This window comes from Hyalella azteca, unplaced genomic scaffold, assembly GCF_000764305.2.
Source record: "Hyalella azteca isolate HAZT.00-mixed unplaced genomic scaffold, Hazt_2.0.2 contig5817, whole genome shotgun sequence".
Taxonomy (NCBI): Eukaryota; Metazoa; Arthropoda; class Malacostraca; order Amphipoda; family Hyalellidae; genus Hyalella; species Hyalella azteca.
Genome location: NW_025935997.1, coordinates 70,848 through 94,496, shown reverse-complemented (window position 1 = coordinate 94,496; position 23,649 = coordinate 70,848). Strand labels below are relative to the sequence as shown.

Genomic DNA, 23,649 nt, shown 5'->3' with positions numbered 1-23,649 from the left:
CAAGAGTTGGGCGCAACCGTTCACCGGCCACCGTCGCTCTTGGTGGCGTCGTCGTGTGGCCATCAGCAACCACTAAAGAGTCTCAAGAAATGACGAAATAATTGGATGCAAAAATTTTTCTGCAAGCTGTCTTGTCCAAAAAGGTTAAATTTTATAAATTGATTCTAAGGTAATTGTCCTGGTAGATATATATATTAGTTTTAGTAGATTGTTCTCATTAATAAATTCAATATTTTGTATTCATTACATGATTTACTTGGTACACAGGAAAAAATTACCGGGCATTTGTGATGTTGAAAGAATCAAATTATTAATTTAGCGGGAGCTTCGATAACCAAAAATGCTGAGATTTCAGGTATTTTGAGAGCTACCATATCAACTTCATCATCATTAAAAACAAAAAGACCTGCAACAGTCGGAACAGTTAGCTTAAGTTTTGCTGGTCGTCACTCGCGGCCTCTGAATTATCCCGATCTGACAAGCAGTCATGATTCTGTTTACTTGCATCTGCATGCCCTCGAGCGTGCTTCGTCCCACCACGTGTGGTTGGTCCTCAGCATTGGATTTGCCTCCGCGTGTGTTTGGTTTCCTGATGTAGTTAAGTTGGTCTTCTACTTCAGCACCCCGGCATGATTGCATTTCCAGATGTGGTTCGTTCACATGTGTATTTGGCCCTACGGTGTGGTTGGTCCCTGATTTTAGTTAGTTTATAGCACAGCCGATGGCAACAGACTTAACTGTTTAATTACAAACCTCTTAAACATGCCCTGGACCCAACGGTCAGCTTAAAAATACTTATCAACAATTCAGAGCTACGAAGTCGTATACTTCGCTAGAAACACAACATGTTGCACTTGATCCTTATAAACGGTTGAAGTCATGACGCTTTAGGTCCGAAGCCAATGCTCAAGTCAGTAGAATCTTAGTGGATTTGTCGTCTATGATCCAGAGGTGGCGAAGTCCAAGTACATCACGTCCACCCCGGCCCCCTCCTCCAGCATGGCCAGGATTTGGTGGTGATGCTCAAATAGCTGAGACAAACAGGAACGATTTCGTCTAAAACCGTGTTGCCCTTTGTTGAAAAGGTCAGCGTCTTCCATGTCCTGCACCAACCTTCTGGCAACAACCTTCTCAAATACTTTGATTACGTGTGATGTTAATGTAACCGGCCTGTAATTTTGGGGTTTGTCTCTTGCGCCTGTCTCTTATACACATCTAGATGTGTATAAGAGACAGTAATTAAACTGCACAGATAGGCACAAAAGCAACAGTAGGCTCAACGTAACGCACGACCTATATAACTTGTCAGTAGCAAGCGCGATACTGTGCAGTGTGCGCTGAGAAGTCGTAAACCTTTGCTTTGACTGGTAATGAACACGTTCGCGTTCAATACTCGATTCCTCCCGGCACCATTAGACTTAAAACCACTACCGTTCGTCAGCTAGAGAAAATATACAGTCTGACGGTTAGTGCGTTGCNTGACTGTAGCGGTAGCGGTAGCGCCCGTTATATTTAGAACATGTAGCGGTAGCGGTAGCGCCGCTACATTTCCAAGCAGCGCTGCCCAGCTCTGCGCGGACGGTCTATCCTTATTGCTTCTATACTTATTCCAAAACGGTTACAGCCATGGCGCTGTTTCTTTGCAGCCTTTGCTAAAGTCAATATGGTCTTCGTTGATTTGTCGTCTATCTTTATTACTTTTATAGTTCTTCCAAGACGGTTACAGCCATGGCGCTGTCTGTCCGCAGCTCGAGTCAGTATAGTCTTCGTAAATTTGTCTTATTGCATTTATAATTATTCCAAAACGGTTGAAGCCTTGCGTTGTCTGTCCGCAGCTCGAGCCAGTATGATCTGCGTGAATTTGTCGTCTATCCAAGTATCCATATTACTTACAGGGGATTGGTTCAATGGGTAGTCGGATCATCGTATTATTTATCGTTCATTAATATGTCTTAAAGTTAAAGGTTTTTACCGACACGTAGGGGAGTGACTTCAATGGAAGGAAGGAAGCAAAACTCGGATGTCATTTGCAGCTCCTATCAGTGATTTTCTTCGTGTTGGCTTCCAGATATGTAGATAAATACTATAAATATCTCTAAGAAATTAAAATTAGCGAATATGCAGTTAGCTTAATGCAGGATTCAATTTTCCGATCATTCTTTAAATCATCTGAGTCATCGTTAAGCACATGAGTTCGTAGAAATTTTCATATCCGTCACGTATATATCATCAAATTAGCAATTTAATTGCACTTTTTCTTAAGAAATTGCAATCTCTGATTCAATTAATATATTATTATATTTTCAAAGTAAATAGAATTGGAATATGATCTGATAATTATAAAGCGTTGAACTCTTTAAAAGTATTGGTAACTCTGTCCAGTTACCAGCGCATCCATTGTTATTGCTATTGTCTGTGATAGTGTGTGAAATAGTGTCTAGTATGCGTAGATTTCATGGTCAAATTCGGTTGTATGCGTATCCGGGTCAAAAATATCGCTTCTGCGCAAGTGTTTAATACTATCATGTAATGATGAGTGTCCTTATTCATTTCCAAAAATATTTTTCCTAGTTATTTTGGCTCTACTGATTCGTTTTCTTGTTCAAGAAGAAGCTGTCATGTGTTTACTTACACTTACTAGACTACTAGTTAGGTAGGTAGGTAGGTACTACTACTAGCCTACTAGGGACTTGCCGATCAATTTCAGAATTATGCTGTGTGGTGATATCGTTGATGCACTCAATGCAAAAAATTTAATCCATTTTTGATCAGTGAAAAATTTAGAACTAGGCCCTAGCCCTAAAATGATCATAGCATGTATAAATGAACATGTAAAGATGTATTGTCTAACCTAGGACTTAATTTGATTTCTTTCTTTTCTTAGTTATGAAAATTGAAAGGCTAGCTAAATGATGAAGATGAATTTTCATGACAAATTTTGTTGGTTGGTAGCTACCTACCTATAATTTTTTAGACATGTTTTACCATTTTTTCTAGCATCAAGCCCAATAATAAAAACTATACCTACTGTAATAAAAGCAATGAATTTGATGGTGGCCCACAGTGGCAAACCAGAGATTTTTTAGAATCAGTTCATTTTTGATTTCCTTGTCTACTCAAAATGTAAACCAATTTCTCATGTATGATAAATTGATAATGCTCGTATCCATGATACTTTGCAGTTTGCTGGTCTATACTTATAGCCTATAGGGCTTAAAAATGAACTTGAAAAGTTGAGGAAGAGTCTAAAAAACTCTGCTTTGCCACTATGCAGTATCTAGGTACCGTAAAATGGGGTAACCCGGTAAGTTTGACCTTTTTTTTCAAAATGATGCCATTTTTTTTCTAGATAAGTTAAACTTAAATTGAAACATGCAAAATACAGGTCTATACTCTAGCTTTACTCACCATAAATTGCTGGCTCCTGCCTCTCATAGTTTTGATTCATATACATTATATTTTATGTTTTATACACCTATTAATATTTTTTCTTTATGTTTGAGACTGTAAAGACTCTAATTATTGTTAGATATCGAGTTTAAACTTATAGGTATTGACCTTAGTTCAAGATGCCTAGTACCTACAAACATTAGGTGGTCTAAGTCCCTCCATTGGGGGGGGGGGCGCCCCCCATTTGCAAACTATGACACATTCCTAAAATTTGTCTTTTTCATATGTAACTAGAAGAGTTTTACTACAATGCATCAAAACCTGGAGTTATTTTACCAAAAATTAAAGAAATTGGAGGGGGTACTCCTACAGGCTTTAAATAATAGCTCTTTTTTGTTGGTCACATTATTAATTTTGTAACCTATTAGATATGTAAACTTTTTAAATCTTTCTATTGTGTTACGTAGCCTTAGTATTAATTAGGCCTTTGATGGCAATCAACAAAAATTTTCTATGTCAAATCGTTTTTGAGTTTTGGGGGGTTTCTATTAAAAAAACGAAAAGTGGTCAAAGTTACCCCGCCTGTCAAAGTAACCCCATTTTACGGTGTATTCATTAGTCAGAGCATATACATGGAAAACGGTTTTCAACCTTACAACTCATTTGCAAAGCCATAGATTTCATGAATTTTGCTATTTATTAAACTTTTTTCCATTTCAGCATGTAGGGTAAACACTGTATATTCTGACACATTAAGGACGCATTGTGAAATGAAAAACTATAAAAAATAACCGTATGCGTTACTTGAGTTCTGTTTGCTTTACGTGACTCAAAACACCGTACTACGCGCCAGCAACAATGAAACGTCACAAAATGTTGCCATATTTATTTAAAGGCCTTTAGAATACAAACCTACCATATCCCTATACAGCAATCCCTTGATTAGCACGGTTTTGAATACCGTGGTTTTGATTAACGCGGAAGAAAAATTTGTGACCTACCCTTAATCTACGTGGTGCCAGTTTTGATTAACGCGACTTTTTTTTCACAACACATCATTTTCCCGCCTCTAGCCAGAGGTGTTACGTTCGTAACAGAAGTGTTACTTTTTGATTAGCACGGTTTTGAATACCGTGGTTTTGATTAACGCGGAAGAAAAATTTGTGACCTACCCTTAATCTACGCGGTGCCAGTTTTGATTAACGCGACTTTTTTTTTCATAACGCATCATTTTCCCGCCTCTAGCCAGAGGTGTTATGTTCGTAACAAAAGTGTTACTTTTTGCTTATTAGATCTTATGTTGTTACTTTTGTTACGACTTTTGGAAAAATTCGCCAAATGTTACTTTATGAATTTCAGCCAATAATTCTTTAAATAAGGTCCCGTTCCGTAGGCACTCGTGCTGACTACAGAGTCGGTTTAACCGCGCCTTGTCTCGTTCATAACTCGAATGGTCGAGTTCGGCAACGTTCGCCGGTAAGTGCGCCATGCCGGTGCTCTAGTTACTCGTTAGCCTTCAACTGGTCAAGATCGCTGCCATATCTACTGCTCACTTTTATCAAACTACATAATTTTCCTTGATAAATTACCGTCATAATTATGGACAAAAAGGGAATGCTTAAACGTAAAAATATCACTTTGGAGACTAAGCTTGAAATAATTAAGCGTTTTGATAATGGTGAAACGAAAATGAAGATCAGTGAAGACCTAGGGTTTCCCGAGTCAACAATACGCACAATTTTGAAAAAAATCATCCGAGTATCAAGAGAAAGGCAAAATTGCTTCCACGTCGTACTGTGCAATTGAAATTGGATTCGTTTTTCAGTAAAAAATAAATGTTAATTCATTAGCATTTCTTTTATTTATTTCCCCTATTATTTAGAAAAAAATATGATGAATTTTATTGGAAAAAAAATTATCATGTAACTTTGCTATTTTTGAGGATTCATTATAATTATTCCCATATATTCTTAAGTTTGATTAGCGCGGTTTTGCTTAACAGGGTAAAACACGGGGATTTATTAACCGCGTTAATCAAGGGATTGCTGTAGTATATTCCAACACTGTGAGTGACTATATTCGGCACTTGGTAAGATGTATTCCGACCGCGCTTCAAATTGTACTAACGTGTAATTCCGACATCCACGTGTTTGAATTCCGATTGCTGTGTGCTGTGTGAGCTGTATTGGAATACAACACGGCTTTGAATTAGAACACTATTGAATATTGAGCACTACTTAATTAGGCTTTTAATTAACAGTTATTAAGCTTTTAATTAAGAAAATTTTAATTTTTGCACACAGCTTGGAACGAGCTGTGTGTGTCCAATTCAAGTTGTGTCGGAATTAGTTTTTATGTGTCTAAATGGGTTTCTCAACTTAATCATCTATTAATTTATTTACCACTTGAAATCAGCAAATACAAGTATACTTAAAGGATTCCTAATATATTCACAGATGTATTTAAAAGTCTCAAACAATAATATTCTTTCTACACAAACAGTTTATCACTATTTGGTAGAGCAAGGTCAACTGTCAACTTTGACACATTTTTTGATGATCTCATTGGGAGGAATGCACCGTCTCTCTTTGGATCTGTACATTTTCCAGCTAGATTGCCCAGACCTAGTGTTTTGGCAGTAGTAGTTTGATGCGCAAATGTATGACGTCACTATATCAACCATCAACGAACGCATGGAACTAAAACAAAGCTTAATATAGAGGAAAAACTAGAGAGGTGTCGGAATTACCCACGATGTCGGAATATACTGCGTTTACCCTAGTATCACTAATATGGAATATTGGACAGAAATTTCCAGAGTTTACAAGTTAAAACTGACATAGATGATGGATGTGGTTTGTTGGGCAAGAAAAAATGACTTGGCTATGGTAGGTTTTACTTGCTGTTGTTGGTGACTTGGTGAGTGGCCACTGGCCAGGGTGTAGAAAGTGGATGAGTTTCGAATGATCTTTGGTGATGCATCAGCAGCAACATTTACACCTTCAGAAGATCTTGCCAACACATTTGGATTGAAATTATTGCATTTTAGAAATGAATTTGAAATTATTGCTATTACTGCAAATCTGAAAGACCGCAAGCGCACACAGTAAGGTTTCCAGTACGTTAGATGGATCAGGATGCAGTGAAGCTTGTCCTGAAATCAGTTGCGATAAGTGTAAGTGTTGTGGTATGTGGAGAGTAAGGGATATGCTATCAAAGTTGCTTGCAGCACTTTCTTATTAAAAATTACCAGCCAAAGCTTTGTGAAAATGGCTGGCAACGCTTTGGGTTAAAAATCCATATCTTGGCGACACTGCTTGCAATCTCTGCGCCCTGGGTAAATGGTGATGTAAACTGGAAACAAGATCTAAATTTAGTTAATAGGTCAAGAAAGACGTATACAAAACTTACACTTGGCAGGGACTGGACTCCCATTGGTTAGGATTAATTAATAGCCTTGTAGCTGAGCATTGTTAATTAACTACTTGATGACACATGATTACAGCTAGCATGACAGGAATGGTTTATGTTGGCATAATCAATGGCACAGTATTTCATTAGTTACTTACACAATTTAAGGGGTCCGGCTACCCTCCAGAAAAACTTTTACAGTTATCTGATCATCATGAAGCTTCACGTACCTAAGTAAAATGTAAAAATAAGAACATTTTGCTGGTATGAATTTTTTCAAAAAAATTGATAGAAAACATGAAATTCATAGAAAACGGCTAAAAAGGGTTACTTTAGAAAATCTATCTCCTCCTACAAATATCATCCTACAACATCAAGACACGTATCATTCGGTTCATAAGGACCATACCTAAAAATTTGATGATCACTTTTCTCATTTTCCCCTTTGTTTTTTTTTTTATGCACATTTCATCCCATTTTTCTCATTTTTCCCCCCTCCCCCCCCTACTCCCCCATATAAAAAATGAACCAGACAGAAATTCAAAAAAATGATCATCAAATTTTTAGGTAATTTCCTTACGAATCGAATGGTGTATGTCTCATTGCTGTAGCTTTAACACTAAGTGGTTTAGGCAGGCAAGAAGGAGAGACCCAATTTTGATGATAACTACCTACATTTAACAATTTTAGCTTCAGGGAGAGTTAGGCCAGATATACTTAGTATTTGTTTCCTTACTTATGCTTGCATTTGCCAACGCTAGGCTGGACTTTGATTATGATTATAACGGAAATGGCTGCAGTTAGGCATAAAATACTATTGTGATATCTAGAATTGTGAGATTAGAGATTACATTTGTAGGACAATATTATAAAATGACCAAATATGTTTCAAATCAAAAGAGACTAAATGAAATTAAAGTTGGCCATGTAGATGAGGTGCTAGGTGGATAACAAAGTGGTCTGCAAAACTTATACCTGAGGTAAAGATAGCAGGCTGGCATTTTTGCTATGTTGCTATATGGCATACATTGCCATACAAATAAGACACAGGCATAAAAGTGAGGCTAATGGTGCTAAAAATATAAAATCAGAATAACTAGTTTATGTAATAAATCATTCCCATTAAGACTTATTGCCCCTATATGAAATCATCTTAAAAATAGGAATGAACTATGATATAACAGCCTATGAGCAAGTATTCATATAAATGACAGCCAACAATGTCTTAATGCAGTGTTACAATAACTTAAATCTTCACTCAAAAACATAAACTTGGTATCACAAATTCTGGAATTATATGCAGTTACAGACAATAGAGGAATATACAGAAAAGGGAGCCATAATAATATAGCAAGATATTAGAAGGTAACAATGAGCAGGCATAAGTGAGTTGCAACATCCCATTTGCTGGTGTGATGAGGAGGCTGATGAGGAAACAGCTGGGAGACTTGCTGCATTCATTGAAGAATAATGTCATTGATCTCTGCAATATTTTCCACACACAAGATTTTAGGAAGAATATATGACAGAAAATTTTTTTCAGTTAATCTGACCTGTGACAAATGTCATAAAAACCAACAATTCAAGGTTTATTTTTGACAAGCATAGGTGAAAATAGGCATTTTTCTTGAATTTCAGGAGAAATAAGTCAAGGACAATTACAATGAATGAAATTTCGCACATGCATTGCTTTTTATGTGTCATTCATTGGTCAATAAGCAGAATGTTGCAAAATTTTGTGTTACCAAGATCTTCATTTTAGGCCTATAATGCCTAACTGGAAAAGTGGGTAGAAGCCATCTGTGAATTTGGAGAAAACGTGCCAGTGATTCTGATCAATATTGCCTATTTGTTTGGCTTTTTCCTATATATTTTCAGTGACAAATAAGAAAAGGGGCCTATTTTTACATGGGGTTTTCAAAAAGTACTCGTAAAACAATTGTTTTTCCCCAATTTTTGGAAACATTTACCCAATATTCATGATTGGTTGTAATGTTTCCAGTATTATTGAGGATTTATTGCTGGAACTACCTAAATCTTTGAGGTTTCTTGCCAAAAATGGGTACATGTAAAAAGGTATTTAATGAGAAATTTGTCAGTAAAATCTTCTGAAAATATTCATTTCATAGCTATAATGTGTTGCCAACTTAGTACAAAGATTACATATTTTCTGTTAGTGCCCACAAATTGGAAATAAATAGCTCTATATGCATGAAAAAAATTTAGATTGTTCTCTTATTTTTGAGCAGAGTAAAGTTTAATTTAAACAATTAATAAAACTCAAGCAGCTCTCATCATGCTCCCAAATGAACAACTTATTCAAATATGGCTGCTCAAATTATGATTTTGTTTACAAAACTCAATAATCCATTCATTTAAATGCATTAATCTTTTACCTATGATAAAATTTTGCATTGGTATGTATCATGATTTCTTCTTTGTTGCATCTCTGAAGGTTATGTTATATATATTTCTAGAAAACAAGCTGTTTGTCTTACACTAGTTTTCTGTTATTATTAATTATTAACAGAAAACATTAACCTCTTTGCAATTCTCAGAAAGGATTGATAGTTTCTTTAAAATGTAATATCAGTTTGAAGCTTAAATAGCAGAATGTAAGTCATCAGTATTGTTTTGTAAAAAACATAATAATTACTATTCATTTTGAATCACGGAGCTGACTTTATGGTTGTGAAAATGTCGTGGGTTGATCAAAGAAATCGGCGGAACAGTCCGCTTTCTCCACCAACCACTCCAGAAGAAGACTTCAAAACCATGGAGCCTGACACACTTATGGGAGAGGCAAGTTTGATTTTTTCATGAATGATACATATTTAATTTACTTGTAAGCTGACATTTTTGTATCCCTATTTATCTAACAATAAAACAATAAATTAATTGTTTTACACTCATCAACTCAACTTTCTTATTAATACTATTCTGAAAAGTTACCTAGAGAAAAATCTTAATTAATTTGTTATCAGTTCTAATTTCTAACAATCAAACTTTTTTTCCAGCTGGAGAACATAAGAAGCATCATCCTATTTACTAAAAAGTACATAGATGACATCAATTCAAGATTTGCTGGCATCAAACATCCACCACCTCTTTACCTCAGTGTGAGTAGCTTGCTTTCAGGCAGTTACAATTCAGAGAAATTTTGTTATTTTTACGTTTTAAAACATTATGATGAAATTGATACTTGTCATGAATCTTAGATGTTATTCTTATCTTGCAAATGAAATAGACTGAATTATTTGAATAATAGGAACTACTGTGTTCACAAATTAGCTTTGGAAAATGGGGCCTATTAATATTCGAGTTGAAGTTACATTGGATGGTTAAATTTGTCACTTGAAGATGTTAATGTTCTGTGATGTCATGTTTTTTAGCACTATTAAGTGATTTCAAACTACTATGTGTACCTATAAATTTTAAAAATGAAAGACAAAGTATTTATCCACACTGTCCTATGAAATTATAAAACCTGTGGCTTCTAGAGAACTATATGTATATACATTTATATTTATTTGTATATAAAGTTTCACAGTAGAATTGTTGATTCTCTTTTTTTATGTTTCTAAATGCAGTAATAATGAGTGAAATATATTTCTCCCAACAGGAATACCAAGAACTTACGGGCAAGCTCCACAAATTTGAAGCTCGTGAACAGGAAATTCTAGAACACCTTGGTGGGGAGGTGCTGAGTAGACAAGATGAGGCACAATCTGAGGAAGATGTCACTTTTGGGTGCAGTGGAGGGAGCCTTGTGAGCAGCGTCAGCACTGGCTACTTTGGGGACACTGAGGCCTCAGAGTTGGGGCTCAGCTACCCCAGTGTAGCTAATGCCACTCAGAACAGCACCAGCCCTCCACAGCATGGTAACATGCAGCATAATACTCATGCTCAATAATACATATTTACATGCTCATCTTTAAGAGTCAAATGCTCTTATTTTAAGATTCAATTGTTCATGAATTGTGTAAAAATATTACTACATCCAAAAAACTTCTAATGGCTGTTTTGTTTATGCATCTATAAGTGTCCCTTCTGACTTCTTCCAGTTGCTTGTACAGAAAATTTGATTTCACTTCCAGGTGACAGCGGCCAAATATACCAGACTGGCAAGCCTCCTCCTCTCTCCTACCATGCTGGGGATGATGCAGCACTACTTGACCCCACCACCCCCACCCCCTCACAAACTGGTGCTGGTGAGACTTGTCCAAATGACTGATATTGTCCATACTAATATTTATGTCATGTAAATATAATATCAGAGGTTGACAGGTAGAACCAAGAGACAAAACAGTTGTCAGTTCATCAGGAGAACTTCTAGATAACAATGTAAGCAGTTAGAGTTTATATAATGCTGTAACTGTTGTAATAATGTAAGAGCCAGTATGATTGATCTTTGTTACTAATAATTCTGTGAATGTGTTCAGTGATGTACACGTCAGACGAGGGCTGCGGCAGCGGCAGCAGCAGCCTGCGGTCTACGCCTCAGTCACCGCGTCGTGCCGTCGTCAAGGCGCATCTTCCCAACCAGCAGCGCACCATTGTGCAGGTCAGCAACTTTGTGCCAATCAATTGTGTTGAATTACTTAAGTCGAATAGATACTTCTTTTAGTGAGTAAATTTTAGTCAAGGATGACTAATAAATTTTTTGGTTAGTTCATATAGTCAACTATAGTTTAACAAAAAATTTATTCATTCTGATTGTTGAATATCACTAGTAAAATACAATTGACTTGTTATTTTGGTGTATGCTATCAACTCCTATTTGGCATGATGGAAACATCATAATGTATTTATTGTCATGTATGATGTAACCCATTCAATGATAATTTAACCTCAAGCAATCAATGCCTCTCTGCTAAGCTAGTTTTTGTTCTCAGATTCATCCTGGCCGGACGTTGAGATATGCGTTATCTAAAGCACTAAGTCTACGCAAGCTGTCACCTGAGCTGTGCTCTGTCTACAAAGCTCATCCTAAGGTAACACCCATTCTTCTCTATAGTATACACATCTCTATACTATACGCAATACTATGTACTGTACTATTCACTAAACTAAATATTATATTATGCTGTGGTTCCAAAATTCCACTGCACATTTCAAACCATTTGTCTATTTAAGAATAAAAAATGAACTAAGTAACAGAAGGGTCAGAATAAACAAACTAGGCATCAGAGGGAACCAGGCACCTTGATAACCAGGCAGCAGTAGGAACCTGATAGTAAGACAAGACCAGGCAGCTGTAATAACCAGGCAGTTGTAAAAACTGGGCTGCTGTAAGAACCAGACAGCTGTAAAAGCCAGGCAGCTGTAAGAACCAAGCAGCACTAAGAAGCAGGCAGCAGCAGGACCTATTTGTGTCTAATGTCACCACTTGTTGCTGCAGGCGCTGCTGTCATGGGACCAGGACATCGCTCTCGTTGAGGGCGATGAGATCATCGTCGAGCTCAAGGAGAAGTTCCCCGTCACCACATCAATCTCACACAACTTCGTCAGTAGCTCAATGATAACATAATAATAACTCAATACTGTACTCGTAACTTTGTTGCAAGCTCTAAGCAATAAGTTCTCAAGTTACTTATTATAACTAATGATAGACATTTGAATGAATAATTTATTTTAATTAAAAAATCAATATATATCTTAGTAAATCATCAACGTGAGTGTTTTGAGCAGTATATATTTTCTATTTTTAAATTTTAAATTGCTGGTAGGTGTATTTACCTAAAATTTAATCTAGATCATGAAATTCTTTACTGTCAGCCTTGTTTCCAAACATTTTAAATTGTATCATTAAATTTTTCAGTAAATAATGTTGTTGAATTATTTTGTCTCAGATCCGGAGAACTTTCTTCTCGCTGGCATTCTGTGACAGTTGTCGCAAGTTGCTATTCCACGGCTTTGTGTGTCGAACCTGCGGCTACCGCTTCCACCAGCGCTGCTCCTTCCACGTGCCATCTTTATGTCAAGACCATCGTATGACCAATAATATCTACCAGCAGTAAGTTGATACATCTACTCTGTATGTCAACAAGACCATCGTATGACCAATAATATCTACCAGCAGTAAGTTGATACATCTACTCTGTATGTCAACAAGACCATCATATGACCAATAATATCTACCAGCGGTAAGTTGATATACCTATTGTCAAATCTGCACTGGGGTCCAAAATGGTAATAGCCTGATCACTGGTATAATAAACTGATCATCAAATTTCGGAGTAATGCAGTTTATGGAATGCAAACATCATTCCTCTTCATTAACGTCAGACGATTTCCAGCAATTATGAACATTTGAATTATTGCAAGTACTCACACCTCAATATTTCGCATCAGCTGATCCTCGTCAATGATGGTTATGTGTTGTCGTCTGACGTTATACAACCTGTATAAACTTAATGGATTGTTAATTCTTATTATCTTTCATTCACATTTCACTTGACAATTTTGGTCAATATCCATCCTCTGGCCACTAATAACACTATATTTTTTAAAACTATATTTTGGTTATGGTTTAGTTTTATTACTATAAATAATACTATATATATAAACTTATGATAATATTCTAATGGTTTCAATTTGCCTGCAGTTTACTGGCCCAGCAAAGCAACAACCCTGCTGGTATTCTCAATACATGTACGAGTTACTCAACGTCTTCGGGTTACTATTACCTTGATGGTTTGGCTGGCACGTATAACCTTCACCCCACGACCGGGTCCTCTCGTCACCACCACCACCAACAACATCACCACCAGCATCACCACAACCATCACATGGAGGCATCACAATCTACTAACATACATGGGGGAGCTCGGTCTGCTCCGGCGCCTCTGGCTCCCCGAGACAGGTATATTATTTATAATAATATTTATAGTATTTATTCGTGTATTACGTATTATTTATAATAATATTTATATTATTTATTCGTGTATTACGTATTATTTATAATAATATTTATATTATTTATTCGTATATTACGTATTATTTATAATAATATACCATAATTATAGACGTATTAATATTATGGACAGGTATTATAGACAGGTATTTATATTATAGACAGGTATTTATATTATAGACAGGTATTTATATTATAGACAGGTATTGATATTATGGACAGGTATTTATATTATGGCAGGTATCCATGTTATAGAACGGTATTTATATTATTCATGTATATATTAATATTATATATACCTATGTACCTATTCAAATTTTGAGTGGCATGCCTTCTTATTTCATGGCAAAAGCTACGGTAGTTCGACAATATTAGTGGACATTTTATGTAATTCGTATCTAATCTTTTTGAATTGAATGCAGTTACAAAATATTCTAGTGTATTTTATTTTGTCTTTGGACATCCTCTACATGATAATTCACTCTAGCTATGTTGTTGACTTTCATGATCAGTTTTCGGCCAACCGCGCTCTAACAATAAGTCATGCCAATTCTGATTGAACGTTCCTGTTTGGCCGTTCGCAATTCACCGTTTCTGATTGGCTGTTTCTGATTTTCCGTTTTTAATTGGCCATCTTTAATCGTCCGTTTCTGATTCTTCAGTTCTGTCGTCAGTTTCTGATTCTTCAGTTCTGTTCGTCCGTTTCTGTTTGGCCAGTTCTGATCGTACGTTTCTGATCGTCTTCTTGTGGTTGTCAGGTCGTCGTCAGCGCCCAACGTGTGCTGTAATCTGGTGAACCCTGCCAGCCTCAGCGACGCCTCATCCCTCGCCCGCCTCAAGACATACGCGCCTCCCAGCCCAGGTCTGGTGCCTCTGCCTCACCATTAACTCCATCATTTGAAACATTTCTGGTATCTGTACAGCGCCATTGCTGACACCATTATCTTCATAACTTGCACCATCGCAATCGTAACTTGAACCATTACCTTCATAACTTGAACCATTACTGGCAGTATTAATTGGAATTAGTTAGGCTCACTTTTTATCGATACTCACTGCAGTTAACAAAGACCAGGCAGGTAACTGTGATAACCATCTTCTTATCATCATAACAATCAAAGCGACGTCTTCGTTGTTCTAGCGATGATTGTGTACACTCCAGCGATGATTTACCAACCTGTGGTGTTGGTAATCTTATTCAAATATTAAATTTTATTTGTAACTTTAATAAGTATTGTATTGTCAAAACTTGAGTACAATTTTTCGTTTAGTTATGGCAATAAATCCCGTATGCAAATTGTGGCTGCATAAGAGGGCCACTGCTCGAGATATTTAACATGCCTAATAAACATGAATGAAAATTCGGGGAAAAAGGTGAGTGCGTTCTATTTTCAAGTGCCTGCTACAAGTACAACTGGCAAATTCAACGTGAATGGCTTATTGTCTACATTCATTTCTTCATTCATATGTGTATCTCGCCAGTGAATTGATTGATTTTGCTTATTTCGTGAATATATATGTGAATAAAATGAATAGGCTAGCATGTGCCTGCTGAGAAATCTACTTATAATTTATGCAATGCTGGTTATCTTTTCATAAGCTTTTTAGCGCATTTTTTCATTTATGGGAAAAAATGTACTATTGTGCTCGCCATGTCCGTTCGTCCGTCTGTTCGTCCGTCTGTTCGTCCGTCTGTTCGTCCGTCTGTCCGTCTGTCCGTGATCTCAAGTTTTCGTCGACGAGAAAATGCGCTCTCTGTCACTCACTGCAGTGAGTACCGAGTTATATTTTTTTATCGTAATTTAATAAAGGAAAGGACGTTTGCTGAAAAACTTCCAATCTACGGTAAATTTAAAAGAAAAATATGTAGGGAACTTTTTTCCATAAAGCAGCTTATTGAAGACAATTGATAATCTGTATTCTTTCTAATAACGCTACTTGAAATAATAACTTAGAGGCCATTCAAATAATATTGATTCTCACTGCTGGAATGAACCTGGTCCATATCAGATTATTTTCAAGGCTCCCGACAATGTCTGACTAACATTCCAGTCTGAATCATGTGCTAATAGATCCTGAATATTAAATTATTACTGAATAATAATTTCAAAGTGTAAGTGTCGAGACTACACTTCATGGCTAGTTGGTCACTACATGGCTAGTTACTACCGTACGTCAATTAACCATTTGTCTCCTGACGGTAACTGTAGTTACTTGGGTAACTAGACGGTTCCTCTAGTTAACGGGTATATAGGTTGGTTCGAATAGTATTCACGACAGTTGATGTATACGCGCAGACTATGAATAAAGGCGAAAATCTATGCGAAGTTGTTGCATCTGCGAATGGCTGGCATGAGTGTTGTGCTTGTCAATGTTCAAATGAATCTCTCTTGAATTTATATCTCTATATTTATCCTTAATTTTTTCTGCCCTTTGTCTACCACCGCAAGTTAAATGGCTATGATTTTAATGCAAAACTTATCTACTCTCCTTCAATAATTCCGATCACTTCACGATTGGAATTTATCAATGATTATCAATTATCAATCAATATAAATTTTGTTCTATTGGGTTTGCTAATTGGTTGTTGTTTATTATTGATTTAATTGTTTTGTATTGGGTAATTAAACATCAATGCTTTATAACAAAAACGTCTATGTCCATTCTAAATTATTAGTTAAAGATCTTAAATGTAGTTTTTCTAAAAGGATTTTTTCATCACTAAATTCCTGACTAAAGGTTTGTTCTTATGGCCGCTTTGATACTAGTTATATATTTATTCAATTGTTCTAAGTACTATTAGACGGATTATTATAATTTTGATGCGTTGGAACACTAATAAAATTTATTCAATTTTAAATGTTTCAGTATATTTCGCTGTTTGTTTATACTGCATTTCGCGGGATTCTCTGCCTGTAGAATTATCGAAATGAAATGTTCATTTCTGTGCATCTTCCTTTAAATTAAAGGACTATTTATTAAATGTCAATTATGATTTCTGCTTTGATGTTGTCTGTATGCACTTTAAAACTTAAACTGTTAATTATCCTTTTTTGCGCGATTTTTTATCTTCAAATTAACGTTTTTCCTTTTTTATCCTGGAGAGAGTTAGTGAATATTACACAAATATTTTGATGAATTTTACTGGAGGTCTGAAAATCTTTTAAAGTAACATAACTATTGAATTTATATTATCAAAATTTACTCACTTAATGCTTATTACAATTTAAACCCATTTTATTCTCAACACAATTTGCCATATCATCCATCAATGAAAGAAATGAATGAGATCGGCTTGTCCAATGTACTTTTGACCCATACAATGTACTTTTGTACATGGTATGGGTCAACCTGACTCAGATTAGCCCGGCATTAGGGCGTATCAGTGCTACGGCCGCTCTCTGCTCCTGCTTTTGGGCAGGAAAGCGAGTCACGATTTGTACAACGTGACCCATTCATTTTTCTCTGAGTGGCATGAAAGCTAATAAGTCTGCTCATCATGATTTAAAATAAAAATTTAATTTTTTTCACTTTGCCTGCTAAATCCTTGAATTATTTCGCGCACTCGCATCATCATCATCTGGCTATACTCCAAATTTATTTTATCCGTGATCGCTGAAGCATTTTGATTTTTGTTATGCATTCATGATTTATTTTCGTTCTTTCTTTGATTTGCTTTTTATTTTGTCCTTTTGCATGTTCACGGTAATGTGATCGAATTATTCTCTTCATCAACACGATAACAAACGTGTTGCGAATTCTAATGCAAGTTCATTTCATGTTTTGATAACACGCTAATATGTTTGTCTTGCGTCTGTTGTCTGTTCCCTTGCTTCTGTTTAAACCGGTCGGTCGTGTTTTTTGCTGTTGTCTGTTGGTGAAGTGGACATGATTTTCATTTGTTCTTGATTTGTTTGTTGTCGAATTTGTTTTTCGTTGTCAAGAAGTTGAATTGTTTTCGCTCATTGTTGTCAAGAAGTTGAATTGTTTTCGCTATTGTCTGCGCAAACAGACGATCGCAGCAGCGACGGCAGCGAAGGCAGCACCAGCGAAGAATGCCTCCCTCTCGCCCCCAACAGCGATCCCCCGACCCCTCTAAACCACTTCCCATCCCCCTCTACCCCGTCAAACGATAACGTTTTTTTCTCTTCCACCGCCCCTGTGGTGACAAAACCTTCTTCTCGGTGTTATAATTACTTCAATTTCAGAACACCTATTCCAACTCCTCCTATAACTCAGTCGTCAAGTCATAATAAACACAATAATCCATTCAGTCCAGGTGCTTCTAGTTCCATTATCACCGTCTCTAATAATTCCTCTTGTTCTTGTGGATCTAAAACTCCCAAGATCAAGAATAAGAATAAAAGACACAAGTCCCCCGCGTCTGGCAAAAAGAATTGCAGGGATTTCCCTTCATCCATCATGCGTTCACAGTCTTCTCACAGCACCACTAAAATCTTCAACGGCAACAACAACAAACCAAATGGTCCCACTAAACAGCGAAAATTACCGTTCTGTTCGTACGGTAACAGCAATACCCTCGGGTCGTCGTTCCAATCTTTAAATCCGTACATGATGTTACCAGGATACCTGGCGGGCGGTGCCCCTAACATGGCTTCGTCAGGAGGGGGCAGCCCGCCCCCCTCCTCTGGCCAGGGTTGTGATGGCACGTCCCAAGGGTCGCACTCGGCCCAGGCCTCCCCCACCAACACACTCAAACAAGTCAGACCCCGGGCTCGGTCTGCTGATGAGACCGTCTCTGGCAAGAAGGTAAGATACGACCTCTCAGAGGTGAGCTTCATTGAAAATTAGTGCTTGAACTCGTATCTGAGGTTTGAAATAGGGCTGAGTATAGGTTGAAAAATAATTTGAAAATAGGGCTAAAAATAAGTTGGAAATAGGGTTGAAAATAGGGGCTGAAAAATGAGTTGAAAATAGGGCCAAAATTATCTCTTTATTCCGAACAGTTCCAACATGAATTGAGAATCTATGTTCAGACCTTAATGATTATCTTGACGTACTATATCGTTTGCTGTTTTGTCCTGGCCTTTGTTCTGTTGGGCGTTCAGGGTATTTATTTAGTCCAATTATGTTGGTGTTACACCTGAGGTATTTTCAGAAGATTTTGAATATGACATCTTTGTACTATCGTGAACATGTTATTTGCACAGGCTATTATTTCAAGAACCGATTCCTGCATTATTGCTATGCTGTTAGCTTCACCCGAGACTGACTACGCACAATTAAAGTTCCTTGTTCTGAGCATTTAAGTACCTTCTACGTTCTTTCTATGTGATTTCGAATGGATCTAATGTTCAGATCTTTTTCAGATTTCCTCTAAATCAAGGTATTATTGTAATAGGATGTACCGGATACATTTTCGATCGTTTCGCTTTACCATTCGGGCAATCGTCGTTCATGGTCGAGTGACTAACTACGTCCTATCTATTAATTGCGATAAGTGGTATAGGCTTAATTATTAATTGTGGTATACTCTCAGCTATTAATTGTGATATCGTATGTGGTATATGCTTTTTATTGTTTTGCATGAGCAGATCAGGCAATCGTCGTTCAAGGACAAGTGACTAGCTACGTCCTTTCTATTCATTGTGATAGGGGGTATAGGCATAATCTTTAATTGTGATATGTGGTATATGCTTTCTATTGTTCTACATGAGCAGATCAGGCAATCGTCGTTCAAGGACGCATCTGCGGAGGACTTCGAGATCCCGCGCAAGGAGGTACTGGTTGGCATGCGCATCGGTTCGGGCAGCTTCGGGACGGTCCATCGCGGCCACTGGCACGGTCTTGTTGCTGTCAAAACTCTCAATTTCAAAGACCCGACACCAGCCCAGTACAACGCATTCAAGAACGAGGTAGCAGTGCTCAAACGCACCCGACACGTGAATATTTTACTCTTCATGGGATGGATCAAGACTCCTGAACTTGCGATCGTGACGCAGTGGTGTGAGGGGTCCAGCTTGTATAAGCACCTTCACGTTCAGGAGACAAAGTTCCCACTAAAGACGTTAATTGATATCGCGTGCCAGACCTCCCAGGGCATGGATTATCTTCACGCCAAGAATATCATCCATCGCGACCTCAAGTCTAACAATATTTTCCTTCATGATGATTACACTGTCAAAATCGGCGATTTTGGTCTCGCCACGGTCAAGGTTCGTGGATAATTATAATTATTGAATCATTGTCTCTTCAAGACCTAAGACGATGGTGTTTCTCAGCTTACACGAGCTTCATACGGAGCTTGATAGTTGAAATAAAGACTATCCGAAATTGTCTTTATATTTTGTTTAGTTCATTAATCATGTAATCAGCTCTTCAAACCATGCCAAGATTGTGTTCTGGTTGTTGGATAAGAGGAATCTCATCGAAAAATTATTTTATTCACGTTTCTTTCGTGATGAAATTATTAAAAATTGCATGCCATTGAATTTCAAAATAGACATGAATTTATTATCATATGATGATATGATAAATGTATCACAATATATTATAGGAAGGCCGATGGAACCAAGAAAGTGGATCTGGACGGCAGCCGTCCGGCAGTATATTGTGGATGGCTCCAGAGGTGAGAAATCCTCCAGTTCCTATGTAATTAAAAAACCGGGATAGCCTTAAATTGCGTTCTCTTATGTTGTGTTTTCCTGAAGCCATTATGCTATGTTTAATATCCATGACAAGTTCAACAATGGCATGCTGTCTGTGTTTCTGTAAAATAATCATTGTAATACTGTAATAATAAAATTTTATATTTGTTCCCTCATTAAATGCCTTTTTCCTATATTCAGGTTATTCGCATGGAGCAAGAGAGTCCGTATTCCTTCCAAAGCGACGTCTACGCGTTTGGCATCGTTCTGTTTGAACTTTTCTCAGGTACAATGTCGTCGACCCTGCTTGCTTTCAATATTGAAGCTTCTCTAGTATCATTAGGTTTCTCATGAACAATGTTTATGAGAAGCTATCAATGATATTGAGTGCAGGTTTTGCGTGCATGTACAAAATGTGATAAACTGATAATATATACTGTGGTTGTTGGTTGTGAAAAATTAAATTAATATACCCAATAATATGAATGCGTGTATCAAAAATTATATTGTTTTTAGTTTTTCTATGGAGGTACAATATTTCTAATATTTACTGTGATAGTAAATGCATTTGTAATAACCAGTTATATTATTCTATGGACAAACAATCATATTAATCGTATATTTTGCATGCAGGTACACTCCCATATGCAAACAGCAGCAGCAAGGACCAGATCCTGTTCCGTGTTGGGTGCGGGCTGCTGCGCCCCGACACAAGCCTCCTGCGCTCTGACACTCCCAAACCCATCCGCAGACTGCTCAATGACTGCATCAAATTTGCTTATGATGACAGACCTCTGTTTCCTCAGGTCCTTATTGCCACTATTTATTTGCTGCTCCTAACTCCTATATCAGGACAGACCTCTGTTTCCTCAGGTCCTTATTGCGACTATTTATTTGCTGCTCCTAATTCCTATATCATGACAAACCTCTGTTTCCTCAGGTCCTTATTGCCACTATTTATTTGCTGCTTCCAATTCCTATATCATGACAGACCTCTGTTCCCTCAGGTGCCCGATCGCTTGTACTTAATTGCTGTTTTATATTCCGATCCCATAACTTAGCTATAGTGGTTGCAATTCTCACGGTGTAATCAATCGTTATTAGTATGCATAAGAAATGTCCTTTGGGGATAAGCGTATTCTTTTATGATGAAATATACGTTTCACCTGCACGTTTTAAATATTTTGCATCTCTTCTCTTTTTCCAAAATTCATAGGCTAATCTATGCTATTTATTTTCCATAGGCCAGAGTTCTCTAACGCCACAGTAAGAGAAGAATTCAAACCTTCCTCACCGTTAATTTAACAGAAACTTTACCAAATTCCATTGAATATTATGCCAGTTACTCTTACATCCTCCTAATCTGACTGAATTATACCTCCGTATAATTTGTAAACCTTGATCATTTATAACCTTGATCATTTATAACCTTGATCATTTATAACCTTGATCATTCGTGACCTTGATCATTTGTGGACCTTCATCATTTTTAACCTTGACTCTTGTGTGCAGATTCTGGCTAACCTGGAATCGATTGTGCGGTCTTTACCTAAGCTACATCGCTCGGCCAGCGAGCCAATACTGACGCGTTCCCATCTCAATGATGACTTCATGTACATGTGCGCCTCGCCCAAGACTCCCATGAACACTGGAGGCTTCCTCTTCACCACGGGCAACATCTAGGAACTTCCTCTGTAGCTCCCATCAACTAGGGGGCTCATTTTCACCACAGGCAACACCTAGGAACTTTCTCTGTTGCTCCCATCAACTGAAGGCTTCCTCTTCACCACAGGCAACATCTAGGAACTTCCTCTGTAGCTCCCATCAACTGGGGGGGTTCCTCTTCACCACAGGCAACATCTAGGAACTTTCTCTGTAGCTCCCATCAACTGGGGGGTTCCTCTTCACCACAGGCGAACTGAAAAGAGGGTTCCTCTTCACCACGGGCAACATCTAGGAACTTCCTCTGTAGCTCCCATCAACTGGGGGGTTCCTCTTCACCACAGGCGAACTGAAAACTTTCATTCCACAGCTTCATATCGGTGCACTTCACAGAAAATGCCGAGCAACATGCCATGGCTTATTGTCAATGGTCTCTACATCAAACGGCCATCAATGTCGAATTTATTTCATGAATAACATGAATTATGCATTTTATATAAGTGTGCGTTAGCTGCGAGTTTGTCACATTGAATTCCTCGATAGTGATCTTATCTCTTCATTATCTGTCAAGGAGGAGGATATAAAAGTGTTGTCCTATGCTATTTCTCTGAAACATTTATGTGCATTTGCTGATTGCAGGCGAGGCAATTCTACCCAATTCTAGATTTGAATTTCTATTTGTTGTTCAATGCACAGCTTAATTGGCTCTGTGTGCTGTGTTCCAAACGAAATCTTGATTGAAGTTTCAATTGAGACGGGTTATCTCTTGCCTTCTTTTGTTACTATTTAAACGTTACAGAATTTCGACACGCTTTGTTGGACTAAGCATGCGAGTCTTGGAGTGAGCGTAATGCTATTTAAGACGGACGATTCCAGGCCTGTTTAGTGATGACACTGTCGTGTGTTCATATCTTTGCTGGAGAAAGCATTTGGCAAGTGTAACCTAACTTTGATTTTGGAATTCGCCACATTTTGTAATTAAAAAGGTCTTCATTCCAGTGATTGTCTGACAAAATAATGAATTTCAATGGCCGAATAACTTTTAATTCGGCACATTTTGTAATAACATCTATCTTCATTTCGGTGATTTTCTGCGCTAAATAATTTCCGCTTCGTATGGAACTTATCTGTTGAGGAAAAAAGTTTCTCATATTAACCTACTTCTAGGTGAGTCCTACTTATGAAGTCCTCGAGATATCGATATGAGTTTCCGATGCTGATTATTCATACCTCCTTTTATTTTATTGATCACACTTCATCCAGCCGGAATAAATGTCGTACATTGGTCTGAAGTGCCATTATTTTTTGCTCGTTCACAAATTCATCCCAAATGATGTAATATTTTCTCCAGAACTGCATGCATGGGCCTCTGAATGGTTGTGTAGCTTCATATATTTTGCAGTGAAAAAAAGATACCACAAGATAAATGAGATTTAAATTATTACTGCTAGGAAATTAGGTGAAATTTCCTAGAGATTTTCTGAAATCATAAAATTATTGGTGTGAAATTCACTTCTCGTAGTTTTACGACAACCATAACGTGTGTTTGTTGATGTATTTTCCACTGTGCAGTCGCCGTAGACGTAAATGTATTAAGTGAACATTTACTTAGTTTTATTAATGAACGTGATATACGTAGCATATCGCACGGACTTCGTAAGT

The 23,649-nt window shown here is 37.3% G+C and overlaps 1 protein-coding gene across 3 annotated transcripts; it reads left to right on the top strand.

The window, feature by feature from the left end:
* Positions 1–9,364: 9,364 nt before the first annotated feature.
* LOC108679261 (raf homolog serine/threonine-protein kinase Raf) lies at positions 9,365–22,149 on the top strand. Of its 3 annotated transcripts, XM_018167856.2 has the most exons (17): positions 9,365–9,603; positions 9,819–9,920; positions 10,424–10,682; positions 10,899–11,012; positions 11,244–11,365; positions 11,697–11,795; positions 12,203–12,307; positions 12,654–12,817; positions 13,409–13,666; positions 14,476–14,579; positions 17,730–18,487; positions 19,399–19,893; positions 20,235–20,306; positions 20,527–20,611; positions 20,959–21,131; positions 21,838–22,022; positions 22,083–22,149. In XM_018167856.2, the coding sequence occupies exons 1-16, from the start codon at positions 9,487–9,489 to the stop codon at positions 22,006–22,008; spliced, it is 3,198 nt and encodes a 1,065-aa protein (XP_018023345.1). In that variant the 5' UTR covers positions 9,365–9,486; the 3' UTR covers positions 22,009–22,022; positions 22,083–22,149. The 3 variants fall into 3 exon arrangements, with proteins under 3 accessions (XP_018023345.1, XP_047736600.1, XP_047736599.1); XM_047880644.1 differs by having other exon boundaries at positions 18,303–18,487; positions 21,838–22,149; XM_047880643.1 differs by having other exon boundaries at positions 21,838–22,149.
* The last annotated feature ends 1,500 nt before the right edge of the window (positions 22,150–23,649 follow it).

Bases quoted from the DNA above. Each gene is read 5' to 3' on its own strand.
- LOC108679261 (XM_018167856.2), top strand. From the start codon at position 9,487: ATGGTTGTGAAAATGTCGTGGGTTGATCAAAGAAATCGGCGGAACAGT. The intron at 9,604-9,818 runs GCAAGTTTGATT...CTTTTTTTCCAG, and splicing joins CTGACACACTTATGGGAGAG to CTGGAGAACATAAGAAGCAT. The intron at 9,921-10,423 runs GTGAGTAGCTTG...TTCTCCCAACAG, and splicing joins CACCACCTCTTTACCTCAGT to GAATACCAAGAACTTACGGG.